This window comes from Ciona robusta, chromosome 4 (genome assembly GCF_009617815.1).
Source record: "Ciona robusta chromosome 4, ASM961781v2".
NCBI classification, from domain to species: domain Eukaryota; kingdom Metazoa; phylum Chordata; class Ascidiacea; order Phlebobranchia; family Cionidae; genus Ciona; species Ciona robusta.
In genome coordinates this window covers 4770569-4790523 of record NC_143238.1, presented here as the reverse complement: position 1 = coordinate 4790523, position 19955 = coordinate 4770569, and the positions used below count along the sequence as shown (strand labels likewise).

Sequence of the window (19955 nt, the reverse complement as noted above, 5' to 3'; positions counted from 1 at the left end):
ACTTGCTATAACTATCCCTAAAATCAGTCTTGCAGTGTAAAATATAACTAAAGTTAAGTTTTAAAAAACGGTCACCTACAATATTTAGTATATTCAATTTTATTTAAAACATGAAATAACATTTCAGTGTTAAGTTGGCAGTGTTGAAATATTGGAAACTTTTGACAAATGTTAACGGCAAGAAACAAAAGTCGGTTAAGTGCAAACAATAAACAACTGTGACTGGTATTTTGGGGCACGATAGGACACACAGCAAATTTACAGTCTAAAAACAATGTTTACAAATAGAGGCATAAGGGGATTTAAACTGGGAAAAAAGGCACCGACAGAGGCATAAACAGTTGGATATATTTTAGGGAGTTGGCCTTTTTTTTGTAAATAAAGTTCTATTTCCAGAGGTAAGGTTTATAAAAAAATTGATGAATTATAATGCCCTTGTGAAATTCCAATATTATTATAAATTAATTTTCCTTTTTATATCTTTTGTAACAAGATGAAAGGTGTTATAACTTAACAATGTGACGCAATAAAACAGGATCAAATTTAGCTTTGGTATACGAATGTATGAAAAACAGATATCAAAATATATGGCGCGGCTGTAAAAAGTAAATGAACTTTAGGTGAATTATTGTAAGAATAAAATATTACGCTAATGTCAAAAAGATACGACATTCGTTAAAAGCAAAAACATACGCTTTGTTAAAGCAAGCAGGATTTACAATAATCACAAATAATGTAAAAACAAAATATTGCATTGGATCACTGGTGCTGTTTTTCACCAGACGGTTTCCTTGCTTTTAACCCAACATGGCCATTCCCGTTGTTCTGGTTATTGTTTGTGGTAAAGTTAATGGGGACGATTGATTTGACTGGTGATGATGGAGTCAGCTGTGATGGAAATGAATGGCTTTAGTGAGTCATAAGTACCTTCATGGTTATAGGCCTATAACATCTTTGTCTTCTTGAGTGAGGGCAAAAGACGATATATGACCTAGGGGTCATATTTGATAGTTGCCCCATTACCTTAGATTCTTATTTTTATATTGTTTAATTCATATTAGTCAAGTTAGTAGCCTACATCTTTTTCTTCTCAAAGGAAAACCTAATACTTGCCATATATGTGGGAGTCTTAAAACTAAAAAATTCTTGCTATTTTAAACATTTTTTAAATTTAATCTCAGTTATTTTCGTCTGTGTAGATTTTAAAAAAATGTTGGAATTCATGATAAAGGTAGACATATTATTCGTAACATTTTCTGCAGTACCTGTGTTTTTCCACTGCTATGTCGATTTCTTTGTGTGTTTGGAAAAGCTGGCCTTCCATCACTAGGTGTCACTGCTGGACTCGATTTGCTTTGTAGCACAGGTTGAAGCGAATTGTTTTGATTTAAATTTAACACTTGTGGTCGCTGTGGAGTTTCTCGGTTCAAAATTTGCTGCATTTGTTGCGTTGGAATTATTTTGGGCTTTGGTTTGTTCGGTAAAGTTGTATGTCGTTTATATTGATCCCCGTTCATGTCTTCAAACATTTGTGGGGGAGCTTCTCGCATAGGGGTGCCTGGGTTCGAGTGAGTTGGGTATCTACCAGGGTACTGTCTCACTCCAGGAATTGTGAACAAAGGCTCCAATTGGTCCTGGATCATTGCTGGGGCAGTTTTGACAAGATTTTGAGCAGCTGCGTTCGGGTCTTGCTCGTATACTGGCAGCACATTAAGCGATAAATGTTCCCTGCGCATTTTTTCACTGTCAGCTGCTGAATTGCTTGGAATAAAAGGCTCTTGTTCCTCTTGTATTGACTGATATTGAGTTGGTTGCGACATTTGCATGTGAGATTGGGAAATTGCACTTTTACCTGGTTCACTTACATAACGTTTTCGATGGTGGGGTATGGAGTATCCAGTTGGTGTAGTTGGAACTGAAAGCACATTGTTTAGGTCTAACTACATGTTACATTCTTTAATATATGAGCCAGACTATTCAGCAATGTTAAAATATATTTAGAAATAATTAGTATTTGAAAGCTTATACAAGATTTAGTTATATTTTGTATCTATATTAAAGCAGTGTGAAATAACATGTGCTTATAAAGTGGGTAGTTTTCAAACTTTTTGTATAGTGATTTAAATGTTATTGAGATATTATTTGCTAACTAGTAGGCCAAGAAATTACTGTTTGTATTTTAGAAACCTGCACTCTATCATTACTCACCCATCATTTGTCCTTCTTTCATATATTGGTTCTGTCCCTTTTGTAGTTGTCTTCTATCAAGACTGTGAGTCATTTGACGCTGATCGAAAGGTTTCCCGTTTGGCTTCTGTCTGTTTGGTGTTTGTACCATCCACCCTTGACCATTAGCAGGGTGTGGCATAGTCTGTTGCTGTGGGAATTGACCCATTTGGATTGGTGGCTGGTTAAACATTGCCTGCTGTGGGTTCCGCTGCACTTGGAGTGAATGCTGGCGCGCGATTGGTCGGCGGTTTTGTCGCGGGTGGCCGATTGTATTTGGTTGATCGACGCTGTATGTTCGGTAAAGTGGTGGGGCTTGGAATGAGGTGGATCTGTTAGGTGGAACCCGGGACATTTTGTGTGGAGAACTTGGAGCAAATGCCTCATTTTCAAGGGGGCTGGTCATTTCAAGACTGTGGCCGCTCCCATTTGATAACTGGCGGACAAACTGTGCATCATAGAAATCTTGCTGTGTCTAAAATAAAACACAAAACTTTTATTCAACTCTGCACATCTGAATTTATATTATAGATTGCTTAAATTTAGAAAACTATGTACATATAGTTTTTTTAGCGTTCTCTAATAACCTTCTACCCTTCCCAACCTATAACTCAGGTTTTAGTTTTTGTTAGTTCATTTTGCAATTATTACTCACTGGACTTTCTTGTTGTTCGGCATGTTCAACACCATTAGATCCAGTTGAATGTTTAGAAGCTCGTGTTGCTTGTCTTCCACCTTGGCTACTACTGGTTGACATCATCTGGGAATTGGTAAATACCATAAATAATAAGCACTGTTTGTTAATTAGTCATTTAGGTAAAAATAGATGAACCACATCTGTTAAAAGTTATGTTTCTAACTAAACTTTTGTATAATTCTAACATTTGAAAGCACAATTTGAAAATATAAAAATTTAAAATGTATTCAAACCTTTTTCTGTCTGTGATTGGTGGGTTGGTCAATAACGGGCAGCTCTGATTTGTCGAAAACTTCCTCGTCACTTCTGCTACCCCTGTAGTCACTTCCTCGAGGATCCCGACCAGAACTTTGCCTTTAAATGATCAATTTAAATTAAAACTGTACTTTTCATGTATCAATGCAGAAATGTGACTATAAGAGTTACATAGTCAGACATTATTGTAATGCTTTGAATATCCCCAAATTAACATAATTTTTATTTATCTCTCCTATTTCTAAACGATAGCAACGATCAGCCAACATAAGTCGCTAAAATACGCAATAGATAAAAAGTTTGGGAAAAGCATTAGTTAAAAATTGTGGCTGTTAAACTTATAAATTTATTTTAAACTAAAGGTTATTGCTGTGTTTAATTCAGAGATTAGCACCAGACAAACAGACGTTATATACCCAGACATTATTATAAAATGTAATGCTTAAAATATATCCTGAAAAATGAATCACGCACATAAAAGTAATTCTTGTATTTCATGAATCAGCTATAAATAGGCCTTGAGATTTCTATTTTACTTTGTTACACTGTAGCATATACAATCATAAGACTGTATACATTATGAGGTTAGTGTAAGGACTTGGTTAATGCTGTGTTTATGTCTCACCTATTACCACTTGGTTGCCGTGACCGTGAAACCTTTTGTTGGTTGTAATCTGAACTTTCCTTGGCAATATGGTTCCCTCCCTGATATATTGTATATATATATAAATATATATTGTTTATGATATGATAATACCTTAATGACAGTTGATAAATGAATAAATAAAACAAAGTATCCTTATGTTGCAACATTGTAAATTCTGTTGGTTGTAACTCATTACACTTTTTAAAATCTCTTTTCAAAAAGTTATGAAAAAAATATAGTACTTACATTTGCAGTTGCTTTAAATTTCCCTAAAGTGAAATTCTCTTTCCCCTTTTTCTTCCTTCTAAAGAAGCAAATGACTGCTCCCAGAACAAAACCAACAAAGAAAATCACGATTGCTAATATAATCACCAACATAGGAGAGGTTGATGCCAGCAGTGTTTTAGGGGGCAAGGTGATACCTAATGGTTTTACATCAGTTATGTTAGGGTTGATTGTTGGGGTTTCTGTATGGTTGTCACTGGTCACAAGTTCTTCATCAGGATTATGAACTTCCAAAACTGCTGCACCTGTAAAATGATTCATAAAAGTCGGTTACTCATAATGTTTAAATATTTCAGTATTTTCACAATAATATTTAGATAAATTGAATAAAAATCTAGAGCACATTTGCATAAAGTTGTATATTTTAATAGCATATGTTTGGCATTGGGTTTGTAGCTAACATAATACTTATTTTGATGAAAAGTATCAGATTGCAGAGTAAAATAGGTAGTTTAAACTTAGCGCAACATGTATTGAGAATGGCACATCAGTTTTAAATTTATATATTTTTATGTAAATTCATGTCACTGATAGAAATCAATTTACTCCTCAGTGTGAAAATCTGTTCTAAAAACTTGGTGCAAGACAAACAATGCATCTCTGTTGACCTAGTTAGCTGTGATTGTGTAAGCTGATATCCTTTGCTGGACCCCATCCAATGCTATCTTATCTTCAATCTAACCTTATGCATTATTCTTACCAGCCGTATCTTCTTTACAGGGTGTAGTGTCATAATGAAAACTTGAATAGGTTGAAAGGTAATGAGTGTATAGACATTTCTGGAGGTTTCTGTTCCAACTACAGTAAGGATCACTTGCAGCAGAACATGTTCTGTTTTAATATTACATGTGATGTCAAAATAAAAACATATCTTTTAAACATAAAGAAGTAACATATTGCATTATAAGCTGTTTTAGATTTTGTTTTTATGTGGTTGGGCCATACAAAACAGGCTTTAAAATAAAAGCTAAAAATGTGCAAACTTTATTTTGGATCTGTTTATTTTAAATGTCTTCTAGTAACCATGGGCAAAACTCTTTTCAAATGTTTCATCTGCTTTGTTTATCTTGATACTGGTTTACACTTTAATTACTAACCTTTGCACACAAGTGTTATGCAGAGGGCACAGTGGTGCAGCAACCACACAACTTTCAAACTGTACGAGCATGTTCCCACTCTCTTTGTCTATCACAATTTTTTGAATAGATCTGTGGAAATAAATTTTTGCATGAGAGCTGCTGCAGTTGGCTGCAAATGCTGTTTAACAAACATAGAACCCTCCAAGCCTTTGCTTGTGTTGTGATAACACACCCGCTTGCTAAATAGCAAAGGTCAAAATGTTAGATCCTTCAAAATTCGACCATAATCGCTTCTGAGCTCTCATGTTTGCCAATCACCACAGGATTATCTAACATTGTTAATAATGACAAGCATTATTATCTTCAAATGTTTATTTCTGTGGTTCTCAAGCTTCTTACAGTATTCTTTTATAGTATTTATTCATGTTTTTGGGTGGTTTACCATTTTTCATAAAATTAACAGCGAAAAAATATAATCAGTAAATTAATATTGAAGTTTGATATCATATCTTTTAAAAAAACAGGTCTCATAAAACCGTGATTTGCATGATACATGTTTGCAAGATCTGCAAGCTATTATAGACTCGGTGTTATTCAAATTTTTCGCTGCAAAGTCACTCGCTCATAACAATGCATGAAAAACAGCGAAACAACACCTGCTTTGTTGATGGCATTTCTCCTCATTGAAGACTTCTCTCTCTTCCACCACATTCACCTTTTGGTGTTGGTCGATCACAACTTTTATTATCTTCCCATCCTCCGTTCCCATGACAACCACGGTCTTACGTCGATCAGTCAGAACATCCACCGCGAGTGTGGTCAGGAAGTTTCTGGAAACCAAATGTCAAGTTCAAAAGATGAAAAACAAGTACGTAATAGCTGGTTTTATAGCTAAGTGGAAACTTTTTATATGAGAAGGCAGACTGTACAATAATCTTTAATTTGAATTTTAAAGAAAAAAAAGTATCCTTCTGGCAAAGCTGCAGCTTTAAAGCTAAACTTTTAAAGTTTAAAATTTTGTGATGCTATTTTTAGAACAGACAATGCTAAGTCTACCGTTGTGAAAAAATCCTATGTCCAAACTGTCTGAAATCCCCTCGTTTCGGGGATTAGTTTCCTTGCTGAACAAAGACGTGTCTCTCTTTAGGTGTCTTATATTCCCTATAGGTCTTACTTCTCTGTCATCCTGGTAAATAAGGGAAGGGCGTCATGGCTTCCACCGTGGTTGCTTTTTAAGTTCCATGCATTTACATTGTCATGCATCAGTGGATGTTTTCGAATGAATGTCAAGTCCATGTCACTCCGTGGCACTGGAGGGTTCCTACAACTGTGGATGTCACGAAAAGTTTATAACCTCTTGAATGATACTGTTCAAACATTTTGTAGCATAAAGTAAATAGTGTACATTATTTTGACATCATATATATGAATTGTGATGTCACTCAGGTTTTTAAATTGTCTGAGAATGCTAAAGATCTTGATATTTAATAAATATCACGTAAACTTTATCAACAGAGTAATATGCATTTAATGTAATTTATATCAATTACATATAATCTTGTGTCGAATTGTTGCATATGGTGTATAGCTATCAATTAACTCAATGGAAATGATTGCCTGACACTGATTAAATCATTGCAATGTAATAATCAAGAATAAATAACATGGTATATGAAAGCAGCACATGAATACAGATGTGTGTGCAGATTGCTACGCAATCCAAAAAAAGAGTATTTTCTGTTCTGCCGGTTCTGCTACTAGGCATAATGTAACATATACCTTATATTATCCTGATGAAATTGAAAGTTAAAGTTTTCTGACACATAATAACGTTTTTCCGCATTCATACTTTCCATTACTTACTGAGCAGGATGAGGCTTTGGATATTGAGTTTGTTCACCCCAGTATGTTATGTAGTTGGAATCTGTATATTTCTCCATATAATTCCCAGTTAGTGATTTTTCAATTGAATCTTCTGAGAATACGCACAGAGCAGATGCTGGTACACTGTTTCTGTTGAGATTATAAAAGTTAGTTAGACTATACAGTTTATCTGTTTGTCATCTGTGTGTTACAACGGGAAGTGGAAAAACTACATTCTGTATAGGTGAGGTACTATGACAGGATATGCCATGAGACCTGGTTTATCCCCAAAAAGCGACATAGCCTACCACAGGCCAAATTCACATAGATGTAACAAGTTATAATATAGACTAATGAATTCTGCTACCCATTTTGTACATCATTATGTTAATCACACGGTGTGACACTACAAGTGTGGCATGTGTCATAATATTTACTCATCCTTGTTCTACCAATGAACCCAACCATGTACTGACCTTGGTGTGTTCATCACAACAAAAAACACGTTCTTTGATCCATTGCTTGTGTGAACAGCAACCAACCCAGAGCTGTCCGAAGCTTCGTTGAAATAGAAAGGAGGTTGCCCAGGGAGAGAACAGTTTAGCCGGACTTTGAAAAATGAAGTGAATTTGTTTCTGAGAACAGATTGACCACCAACGTCCCCCTTACACACTTGTCCAATCCGTGTGTATGTTTGCTATAAAGAACACCAAATTTGTTATGTACGGTGTGTATAGTAAAGTCTGTCAAACTGTTGGCAACATGATGTAGTCTCAGGCGTACCGCAATGCTAACTAATAAAGATCACTTGGGATAAAAAAGTTTGTGCTAAAAAGTTTCAAGTTTTCAAGTTTGGCTGCATGGCGCTAATAGTTTAAAATCATAGTAAGTAGTATATTGAAACTGTTTAAAGTTTGTCACCTGGGCTGTAATAAAGTTGTTCACAGAAGGCTTTAAAAATATTTAACAATGCAATCTATGACAAACAATTGCTATTGAACTTCTAACTATTGTTTGCAACATGTCACTTATCAGGTTAAAGGTCATGCAGCTGTAACACTGTAGTGTTAATGTAAAACCCAATGCATTATCAACTTACATAAGATTTATCCTCAGTTGCCGTCTCTTTAAATAAAACATAGATCTTATTCAAATGGTGGCTAGCCTCAATTAAAGAGATGTATTCAGGATCTAAAACAAAAAATATTTTTCTTTTTACAATGAGACCATCTTAAATAATGTAACTTTTAACGAATACAAACAGAGGTTACTAAAATATAACTGGAGGGAATCTTAGTTGTCTTGTAGTGTCACCTTCACGTAGGCACTGTGTATTATTTATATATCTAACATTTTAAAGGTGTCATTGTACTTTTTTGTTCCATTTCTTTATTTAAATATTTTCTTTACAATATTCTGTAACAAAACTTCATATAAATATATATAATATATCCACCTTTAAATAATGAAGACTGAGATTGTTCTGTTCGCAATCGAACCTCGTTTCCATTCATAAGACTTGATCTGTGTAGAACTGCATCATGTCCACCAAACGCTGCTTCTGTTGCAGTGTACCAGTGACCATCTGTAAAAGATTAGCATAAAAATTTAAAAAAACGCAAAACTTTGTTTGTGTATTTAAATATTGTAATGTTAATTTATCACACCCAAATCGAAAAGCAAAAAAAAGTAAAAAAACACATTTTGCAACCCCCCAAAAATAAGTTTATTATTATAAAATAGTTCCTAATATTTTATTCATGTAACTATTACAAAGTTAGCCATATTCTATGCAGAAATATAAGGTTGTATAAGATACAGGTGGTAAATAACTTTCTCCATGAACTTCTAGGAAAAGTAATTGAAAGTTGTCACTCTGCGGGCTTATGTGTTATTTGTGAGCCTGAGGCATTTAAGAAGCATCATTGAAAATAAGCTGTTTGCTGAACTAAAGCTTTGGATAATCAGGTAGCATTAATTAGCAGCAAAAACAAGTTAAATATGTGGAGAAAATGCGTTGAAACTATTGTAATTATATATAAACGCCCACAATTGTGGGAGTTGTTTTTTAACCATTTGGTAAACATATTGTAAACTAACAAACAAACTTAACAAGGGTTATATATATATATATTTAACATTATTATTCTGGGGACAGGCAAACTAAGGGGTTGAAGCATTGGCACTCTGTTGCACATGAAGCATGACATGAGGTGTGGGGTAGTCACACCCAAGGGTTATATTACAAAACATAACACATGGATAACACAAAATATGTAAGTAGTTTTGCATTACCATAAATATTATGTTGCAAAAAGTTTGATCAGCAGTAATGTAACCCTTTTCGAGCATATTGTGCTTACTGTGGCCCAAGTCCCTAGTATAATGGCGTGCCTCACTGTAGGACCTCACCCACAAAACAACTCCATCATTTATGCAGTAACAAATTGGCAGATTGTATATCGTGCAAATCTTGTATAGCTTAAATACACCAACATATTTACCTGGAAGTAAAAGACTGGCATAACTACGAGTTGGATCATATGGACAGGTCAATGTTCCTCTAAAACTTTCACCAAGGTCAGTTAAGTTGCCTTCCTCATCCATCTGTGATAACACAATGGGAATTATGAGATAACGTAATTATATTTAAACAGAACCAGATTTAGAATTGTTTATTATGTGTTTTAGATCTTGAATACATAAATGTTCAGGCAAGTAAGACGCTGATAGTATTCAGGAAGGTTATTTATCTTACCAGACACAATTGATATATTCATACACCTCTTACCTACTGTCAAGTTACATATTTTAAAACAGGCATATTTTCAAGAAACAGATGGTCTATTGATACAAAATTTGTTGAGTAATAACATGGGTTTATTTTTATTCACCATACACACATGGTGTATTTATATGCACCTCATGCCCACTACCAAGTTATAACATAGGTGTCTTCTTAAACATCAGTTTACCTTAAGATATTTGCACATTGGTTGAAAGCTCTCAGTCGCACAAGTCACAAGTTTCTTAGAATTCCCATTTATTGTTTGAACCATTGCAATCATCTTGATATAATTATGACACTTCTCTGAGGGCATGCCTTTCTTGAGACAAAGGTTTTTTGAATCTTTAGTGGATGCCCAATCAAACACCTGTGAAATTACCAATGTTACTGATTGATATGGTTATGTATGTGAATTTGAGTGGGAACTTGGATTTTGTGAATTATGAATACTTGCCACTCCCATACTCATAGTTATCGAGTTTCTAAATCTATTCGGACATGTATTGATAGGCAGAAATTCCTTTATTCGGATTATGTTCTTGTGTGTAGCAATTGAGTCGGCTATTTTATAAAAATGTACATGCTCCTCGGTTTTATAGTACATATAACAACATAACTTACATGTGAGAAATGGAATTGTGTTTGATTTACTTCACGCATATCAATAGTGAAGATGTGGTCTCTGGAAAAACAGAATTGTAAAGCTTATGTTCTATGGCAATGCAGCTGTATCAACATACATATAGCCTACATGTAGCTGATTCTACTTGTGCTAACACTATCATACTCCTTATTTGCGTTTCCAGTTTGTTAAACAGACATTAGCCTTTAAATCATTGGAATAAATGCAAAGAGAATATGGTACAGTCCTGGTTGACTAACATTACATTGATATTTCTTATTCTTACTTTGCAAATATAAAAAAGAAATCTCCAATCTTGGTAACCCCTTGCACATGTTGTAAAGATACATTGGTATTGGTGCCTTCTCCAATAAAAGCGGGATAAATACTTGTATCTGCAAATAAAGTGGAATTAAGTACACTTCTTCATGTTAATAGGAAGGAAAATACGCGGTATGTTGCATAGGTAACAGTTTACTGCTTTGATATTCGCGTACGTCAGCAAGTCGTATCATAGATACCTATTTAGGTATCTATGGCCGTATATACACTATTAAAACGCAGCGTAGTTTCAATTTTCTTTTATGTTTAGCGAATGGGAAAACCGCGGTACTTTCCCTACTTTGTTAATTGGGATTCCCTTACTTCCTGTGAAGGGAATTCACCAGGCGGTAATAGCAAATCAACATTTTACCATACAGTCTTTAAGAAAGCGTTTGAGGGATTTTGCAGAACCATTACCGAGGATTTAAACTTTAAAGTCTAAACCATAATAGCAATTATTCGTCGCGTACGTGCGTGTTTGTGTTGATTAACCCTAGCGTTATTTGTGCTTTTATTGTAACAAGACAGTTTAACGGCGTTCAATACTCTGAATGATAAAACAACAATAGCATGCGAGATAAGGTCCGTTCTGAAAGTGTAGTTTGAAGTGTTTGTGACTTGATAAAGTTCGATTGTAGATCTTTTATATTTTAGTCGAAAGTAACATACTTTTAAATTTGTTGTTTATTTGAAAAAAACGAATGCGCTTAATTAGTTACAGTTTGTCGTATTGTGGTATTTATCTTGTCTTAAGCGTTGTTGAATGCAGATTCCCGCTCTTTAGCAACATATAAAGTAGGTTGGGGATGGTCCAAATTTAATTTCTTTTTTATCGGCTCATTTAGTAGCAAACAAAGAGTATTTACATAATTATATACCCCTATCCTCGCAAATCTAAAACAGCGTTGTTAATTGGTAAAAGCACGATTAGAAAATGTGGGACATTATGCGCTAACGGTATCTATCTCCCCCCACCTTACTATATTCATGTTTACGTTGCAGTTCATCTTAGTATCCAGACCTATTTAGCTGAAGACTAGACTGTGAGTCAAAACATGTATACGAACAAGCCAGACGACGTGTAAATGTAATTTCCGAATTAGAAAACCCCAAACTACCCCATTATCCCCTTTAACCTGTCAAGTGCACGCTGTCAGAAAACCGAAAGCGCATGGGTTTTAACACTTGAGCAAAGTTTACGGTCGAGGAGTGCGCTGGGGTTGAGATTACCAACTAATCATACGAGGCGCCATCTTTTCGCTCCAACTGGGTTCCGAAAGACGTTAATAGATAAAGGAGTGGACTGTTTTATACGCGGTTTTTCAAGGTTGACTCAATGGTAGAGCCAGCGTTTTGAGGGAAGAGTTTTTGGGTTCGAGGCTCACCGTGGGTGGTTATCGGTCATTATTTAATTGAGGTTATAGCAGCTTAATGGGCGCTGTCGGTCGTCTCAATAATGTATTGATATAGGGCAAGGTTAAACATTGGCAACTAATATTACATACAGCATCCTTACACCGCGTGACCCACTAATAATTTCCAAATATGTATATTTGTAAACCCTCGTTATTATATTTATACAACACAACATTTCACAGGAACATTATTACTGTTTACTGTAATAAGAGCTGTTTTGTAATACAGTGGGGTGGGGTGAGACGTGACACCTTTAACAAATAATATACAAATATCCTGTTTTAAATAATAAACAACGGTATATGGCAGTCACACGGTTTATAATTCTTTGAGTGATCATTGTTTACTACCGAATGGGACGAAAAAATAAAAAAGGTGTCCCATCTCTCCTTTAGATATAGTAGGGTGGGGGAAGATGGGACACCTTAACCACTATATATCCAAACACCCTGATCGTGTTTTAAACATTTAACAACGGTATATAGAAGATAAAGTTTTTTAATTCTTTGAACGTTTTTTGTTACTACCAAATGGGGCGAGAAAATAGAACGAAAAGGTGTCCCATCTACTCTCCTCCTACTATATGTATTTACATGCAATATTTATGGATATCTGGTTGCGCTGAAACTTGAACCTGGCACCTTCGAGTTTCAATTCCTTCTGTTCGAGACGACCGCAAATTTGTGAAGGAGAAAATTTTAACGGGATCTAAATCTCGTCATCATTTGTGTTGCGTAACAATGTTAACTCATGATCAATACAGCGTTAAGTGAGTCATTAGTGTGTTACATCAGTCTTAATCATGACGTAAAAAATTGAAGAAAAATCGAGACGGGATTCATTATTTACCTAGGTTCGTAACAAGCCTCGTTATTCAATTTTATTGGTAAATTTGCGCAAGTAATGCAATAGATGGCTGTAATAATCGACAATGCCTCGTTGTTAACTTTTGTAGGTCAAAGTCACTTTTCTAATTTAAAAGATCACCGCATGGGTTTGAAATTAATCAATATATTTGTGGTGTTTCAAAAATCAGCAAAAAATGTTCATTTAGCGTATAGGTGTTATCGTTTTATACGTTGACATCTAAAGTTAGGATTTTCATGTTAAAATAAACGCCCGTATGTTAACTTAAATGAGTGTCAATATTTGAGCCGTAAAATTAAGATTTTTTTGAAATCGATTTCTGTCCTTGTTTTAGGAACCTGATAGAAGATGTTAAACCATAATAAAATATGTTTAAGCATGAATAACGCTTATCAATACAATATAAACCCAACAGTTCGTTGAAATTATGGTAATATAACTGTATTGTTCACGCAACCGGTAAATTTGAAAGGGTGTAATTTAGAGCTGGAGCTCGCTTAGAGGGTGGTATAGGTATACAAAAGCAACGCAAGGGTATAAACACATACATACAATTCGGACGAACTTACACGCGCTATATAATGAACCCTACTATGTATCTACTCATCTCCAGTCTCAAGGGTGCCACACAGAATACCCTATTTCAAGCGTAAAATCTGTATCATTTTATAAAGTGTTAAAGTAATGGGAATCTAGCTCTATAACCTAGTCGTCACGCATTCTTAATATTAAGAAAACTAACGGTGTAAACTTTAATGTAAGCGAAACCCTAGATTCTGGCTGTGGCAGTCAAGGTTTTGTAAACTCGCAGTTTACAACATTTGAGCTTAAAAGTTTTAACGGTTCCTGGGAATAAGTAGGTCATATATGGTAACTTTTTGAATTTGGAAATAGATCGCATTTTTGTGAAATGAATCATGTTTTTCGTGGTATGTGTTTAATATCGACTAAAAATGTGAAATTTTCCGTAGGTGTTGTTGCTTTATACGTTTTCTACCGCATGATACAACGTTTGACAACATTTTAAAGTTATGTCTGATGCCTGTAAAGTGAATCATGTTTTCATGGTTTGTTCTCCTTAAAAAGTAAACTTTTTTTAACGATGCAATTTTTAGAGACTTTGCGTAGCCCAAAAATTCGACTACAGCAGTCCAGAAATTTGTAAAGTAGCAAAACTTTGGCCTAGCCCTAAAAGTTTTAACCGGCAGTCGAGAATGGGTCTGCTGTCTAGTGCGTAGACGGCCCAGTGTCTGGTGTTAAACCTGATATTATACAGGACGCTTGTGGGCTACGGAAGCTGGCTACAAAAGTCACAACAGACCGTTGATGTTTTTTATCAACAAGTACAGCACTCGCAGTGTTTACCAAATTAAAAGCCCGGAAACTTTCACTGTTGGACAATTTCCAGTTAATTGACGGTTGAGCAGCACCAGGCTACAAATAAGCCAAACTTGAACAAAAACACCCAATTTTGAACCAGCAAGTTAAATCTAATCGATTATAACGTCTAGCCATACACGTAGTACATGACACACATAAATACAAAAGTATCAATTCATGATTCGTGTAAAACGACTTTATTCGTACCCCTAAAACATAATTTTATTGATAAAAATCTAAATCGTTGATATTTCTTCTTCTTATTACAATAATGTCGCGAAGATAAGTTTCAAATCTGATAGATTTAATATCTTATATTTTAATGCACTTAGTCTCCGAAATTTAGTTTATATACCTCATGTTTTTAACTGTTTACAGTAAATGAAAAAACTTTCCCAGTTTTAAACTTGCTTGTCAGCAACTGGAAACCCCCCTGTTACAACTTTGGTGTCCGAGACCTAAAGTTACTTTTAGAAAGTTTGGTGGTTTATTAAACATTTTAAAAACGTGATTACGTATCTATGTATTACTTTAACACATGCTATATTTGCGCTAATCAATATATAGGCCTACGCACATTGTAAAAAGGCCCCCGTGCCATTAAATACATTGGGTTTTCAATTATAAATCGCCTTTATACCGATAACTTCTTTCTTTCTGGACATTTTTTCGCGCACTTTTTGCGGCAAAGTTTTGATTTAAACTACGCATTTATGTACCACAGTTTTTAATAAAAGCTGATATTAATACAATTTTCCCATTATACGGAGTTAGGCGCATGCAAAACACTGATGTTATCTTGATTCAGCGTGGATAAAAATGACTGAAAATGGGTTTCATATGCTTTGCCCCGAGGAATAAACAGCCAAGTAAATCATATACAGACGAGTTTTCATGCACGACAAACCGGCCTCGCGAAAATAGGTGTCTCGTTTTGAAATGTTTGCTAATTTTTCGTCAAAACACCTTTGGCATTTATATTTTAGGAGTAAGATTTACCTGAAAATATCACGAATGTAACCGCAACAAGTCATAGTCGATATAGGCGTGATGAATACGATAGTATATAGGCCTAAATACACCAATGTGATCTAACGCTTTTGTTTTAATATGGGATTTATTTTTCACAAGTTTAGTGTTTTAGGTTTGTATCTTAATATTAATACCTCCCTGCTTATTATATTAATTACCGTATATTATAGTAGTATTAATTATATTATAGTAGGGTGAGGGAAGATGGGACACCTTTAGCACATAATATCCCAGCATTCTGATCGTGTTTTAAACAATTAACATCGGTCTATGGGGGTCGTGAAGATATAGTTTTATAATTTTTTGATTGTTTTTTTGCTTACTACCAAATGGAACATGGAAATAGAATGAAAAGATGACCCATCTTTCCCCAGCCTACTATATAGTACACTACTGTAGTACAGTAAGCCATGTTATAAGTCTACGATTGCCTATGTAACTCCACCTGCAAAATTATATCCACCGCAATAACCGTAGCAATATACATAATGTTCTATATCGGTCTTTAGGGTTTAAGCTGCAATCAGTGGTTTAATTTAAACTAATTATAAAGGTAATAATTGTAAGATTACATCCTGTAACAGCAATAAATACAGTACATTATAAACCCTTTGTGATTGTACTAAATAATTATTACTACGATACGGAATAAAGTCTAATTTTGAATTATAATTCAATTAAATCAACTTTGTTCGGAACAGCTGGTTTCAAAAACATGAAGGGGCTTTAAAATTAAATCAGTTAAGGATTGAAAGCCTGCGTATTACAGCTAAGTAATTACAGGATTTATTTTGAATTGATACAGTGTCTGTTTTAATCACGCACGTCTATAATGAGATGTTTTTCGGCCCCCGGCGCTTCGCGACACAAATAAGTTTTCGGGCAACTAAACTTTAAAGAAACTTTGGTAAACACATTTATTCTTACATTTAAATTATAAGCAATACGATATAAATGATAGAATATACGCTTTGGGAAAATCTCGGTTGGCTATATATGTGATCATGCGTGTAGGAGAAATTTACTTTGCAAGCTATTTCGAATTTTTGAATAAACGTGGATATATTCGCGGTGCCAATCATCAAAATTTGCAGTTTGGGGTTCGTGGTTAAACACGTCGTGGAGAATTTCTCAATAGCGGACACGTTCTATGAATATATAGTAGGGTAGGGGCGACGTTGGGTAGAGGAAGATAGGACACCTTTAGCACAAAGTATTCAAATATTCTGACCGTGTTTTAAACAATTAACAACGGACTATAGTAGTCGTAAGAATACGGTTTTACAATTATTTGAATTTTTTCTTTACTATTAAATTTGACGAGAAAATAGAATGATAAGATGTCCCATCGTCCCCCACCCTACTATATAACTAATGGTTAAAAGGTACTTACTTTTTCGACTGTAGACGCTGGTGGGTGATATATTTTCAGGTATAGATGCAATCACATTCATGTAAAACTGGAGCCACACCAGAATAGACTTGAGAGTAACCACTTTGTAAACCATGGCTGCTTATTTCTTGACTTTACACTAAAAAGTTTTCATTCCGATTCTTTCAACATATTTTACAAATTAAACGTAACACACAGCTAACGCATAAAAATCTAGAAAAAATACAAAATTATTTTTATCCAATTTAAAATGTTATAGTCCAGGAATTATATTAGTTCCCTACCCTCCAACTTTTTCCACTACTTTGCAAACACCACGTTATTTGCTTTTAAAATGTTCGCAGAACTGTTTGTTCGTTTTCAGGAACCGGGGAGTTTCGTTCCGGTAATAAACTGTTCTTGTTTTTCTGTTTGGTTCAGACTGCAAAACGCCTTCGGGACATTGGTCTAAACTTCCGAACTAAATTAACTACAGCAAAGCAGGAACCGGGAACTGATATGTTGACGCGTGCCGCAACTTCCCTGTTTAGTTCTTCTCGAAGGTTATGCAAGCATGTCCAGAAAAACCACATCCATAAATATAAAGCAAGGTGCTGGGGAGATGGGGCACCTTTTTATTCCATTTCTTTTCCCATTTGGTAGTAAATAAAGAACGTTCAAAGAATTATAAAACCGTATTATCTCGACTCCCATATAGACTACTGTTAAAATCTTTGTTTACTACCATATAAGACGAAAAAAGGTGTCTCATTTTACCCCAGACTACTGTATAAACACGTCATTGTTGCCAGCAGTATACTGAAAGTGTAAAGTACCTGTTCTCCTTTTCGAAAAACATTGTTTTCTGTACGAAAGCGGAATTAGCGAAATGAATTGTTGGCCAACAGTATTAATTGTTCGGCGTATTATCTCCGCTTAGCCTACTTAGTCAACTTGCGCGAGATATTTTGGCAGCAAAGGGTGAAGAGAAAACGTTCAATTGAGAAAATTTAATTAAATGTACCATGAATTTGGATGTATTATTTAAACAGGAACAATTTATGAGAGTTTCGTGTAAATCCAAAGCAATATAATGATGACTCGTAGTCTCGTACTCTTATGACGTGTAAACTCCGCACACACACACACATATATATATATATGTATATATAGTAGTAGAGTGGGAGAAGACAGGATGATACCTATAGCACATATTATACGAATATCCTGTATATTATAATCGCGTTTAAAGAATTAACAACGGTCTCTGGAAGTCGTGAGGAAAATAAAATGAAAGGTGTCTCATCTTCCCCCACCCTACTATATGACTCAGAGACATAACGTTTTCTGAAAGTTAGAATTAAGTGTGCGACTTTATCAATATTGAATACGAACCACTATTATCATCAAAGCTGGTCAAATTAAGCGTCATGAGCTCACTTGTATATCGCTGTTAAAACCACTTAGGCCGACGAGCGTTCGCGACTTAGCACGGAGTTGGTTTGTTTGCACAGATAAAGATTCGTCTTTTGTTTGTACGCACGAGTATTATCTCCTTGCAAAGTTTGTCTAACACACAATGAGACGAGATTAATCTTTTAACTGAAGTAGTGACAAGTCCGAACGTGGATATTCGCCAAATCACGCTTACGACTACAGCAGTGCTGCTTAAACTTTATGACTACCCATATACCCTTTGTTATTCCCCCCAGCGTTCAGCGAAACACAGTTGCCGCATAATTATAGCATTTAATGGCTACCCCAAATCCTATTGGTTCAATAGAACTCAGGCTACAAACCAAGTTACACGTCTAGGCGTGAATGTAACTTATATAGCCCATTCATACGACCGCAATTTCTTCGTTATATAATAAGCATATGCTTTGTTATAACGGCCACATTTTTTCCAATACGTTTTTATATTGGGTACAAGGTGTATTTAGTTGTTGTCGTTTTGCAACTTTTTCATTTGTTTATTTGTGTTCTATACTAATCCGACCTTAGTTCCCAATATACCATGCTAACGACTGGCGTTTAAATCCGATAGCTTCAATAATTTTAAATAAGTATACATGTCTCTAGTTATTGCATTGGTGGAGATAAATAAAATATATCGTGTATATACAATTAAAAGGCAAGAATAAATGTATTGTATGTTATAAAGTATAAACTTTAAGAGGTGAGCATTAAGTTACAATCTCAGCTATTAGTTTCAGTTTGCAAAGGTCTCCTCTTATGTTTACTTTTCGTGTTAACTAGCTTCAAAACAACTCGAATTCGCTGACTTTGCTTAATGAACACTCCAGGAGTTCCCTAAAACATGTAACCAGATAAGACTCTAAGAAACTCCAACTCCTATCTTGTTTACAGCCTTGCGGAAATTTGCATAAACCTCGAAAGCAAATACAACACTATCGGTAAAGTCAACACGAATAAAACTTGTTTTCTAAATTTGTAGAAAGGAATCAAAGACCTTGAGGTCATACGTTATTTAATAGTTCTGCTATACAACTTCTGTATGGTGCGCTGTGTTTACACAACGATATAGTAAACCCACTATCAGTTTACCAACCATATCGGCCGTACAAAAGCAATAACTTGATCCACGCACAATGTACCTCTTAGGCTGAACAACTTTGTCTTTAATGTATTACACCTCAACCTAGTGGATAAACCCCTTTTAAAATATGTAACTTAATAGTTAGGTCGTGCCAGCCAACGATGGTTGCATGAAAAGTCAGCCCAAATAAATTGGCATAATGCACTTGTTATGTACGCGCTAAAAGAATAGACTTCGTAAACCATGTTGTATCGATCACTGTTTTAACCTCTGTCCCTTTATATTCAATTAGCTTGATTATCTTAAAACCTATAGCCAATATATCACCTTACTTTCTCATAAACATGAACAAGCGCTCATCATGCTGTAATATTAAATAGAAGTCTTCGTAAATTAATGAAGTAATAAAACTCACAGCGGTCATAACATTAAATTACTCAGTCTCTTAAATTTAAAGGCCCTAACACGTATACACGATTTCGCAACACAAAAAGTTACACCCCGGTCGTTCGTAGCTGTTTAAATAGAAAGAACAACGCGTTA

General features: G+C 35.0%; 2 protein-coding genes across 2 annotated transcripts in view; one reads left to right on the top strand and one right to left on the bottom strand.

The window, feature by feature from the left end:
• Positions 1 to 19955, top strand: part of LOC149736908 (melatonin receptor type 1B-B-like) — a 31880-nt gene that overhangs the window by 313 nt on the left and 11612 nt on the right. The window contains exons 2-3 of the mRNA XM_089876245.1: positions 8904 to 9019; positions 9210 to 9327. The gene's annotated coding sequence lies outside the window, so the exon portion shown is untranslated. The remainder of the gene's footprint in view (positions 1 to 8903; positions 9020 to 9209; positions 9328 to 19955) is intronic.
• LOC149736909 (uncharacterized) lies at positions 84 to 19726 on the bottom strand. The gene is made up of 20 exons (XM_089876225.1): positions 16874 to 19726; positions 10748 to 10856; positions 10461 to 10521; positions 10027 to 10206; positions 9556 to 9658; positions 8508 to 8636; positions 8151 to 8242; positions 7528 to 7748; positions 7052 to 7201; positions 6363 to 6515; positions 5845 to 6018; positions 5207 to 5317; positions 4810 to 4940; positions 4071 to 4354; positions 3804 to 3883; positions 3157 to 3277; positions 2882 to 2986; positions 2209 to 2701; positions 1266 to 1915; positions 84 to 888 (listed from the first exon to the last, which is right to left on the bottom strand). Exons 1-20 carry the CDS (start codon positions 16986 to 16988, stop codon positions 760 to 762), a joined length of 3591 nt encoding a protein of 1196 aa, XP_089732351.1. The 5' UTR covers positions 16989 to 19726; the 3' UTR covers positions 84 to 759.

What these genes read in the sequence shown, in the direction of transcription:
- LOC149736909 (XM_089876225.1), bottom strand. Translation starts at nt 16,988, where the DNA reads ATGGTTTACAAAGTGGTTACTCTCAAGTCTATTCTGGTGTGGCTCCAG. An exon ending in CAACTGAGGATAAATCTTAT is followed by an intron (nt 7,749 to 8,150) that starts GTAAGTTGATAA and finishes TGTTCTTTATAG; the next exon opens with CAAACATACACACGGATTGG. An exon ending in CCAAAGCCTCATCCTGCTCA is followed by an intron (nt 6,516 to 7,051) that starts GTAAGTAATGGA and finishes TGACATCCACAG; the next exon opens with TTGTAGGAACCCTCCAGTGC.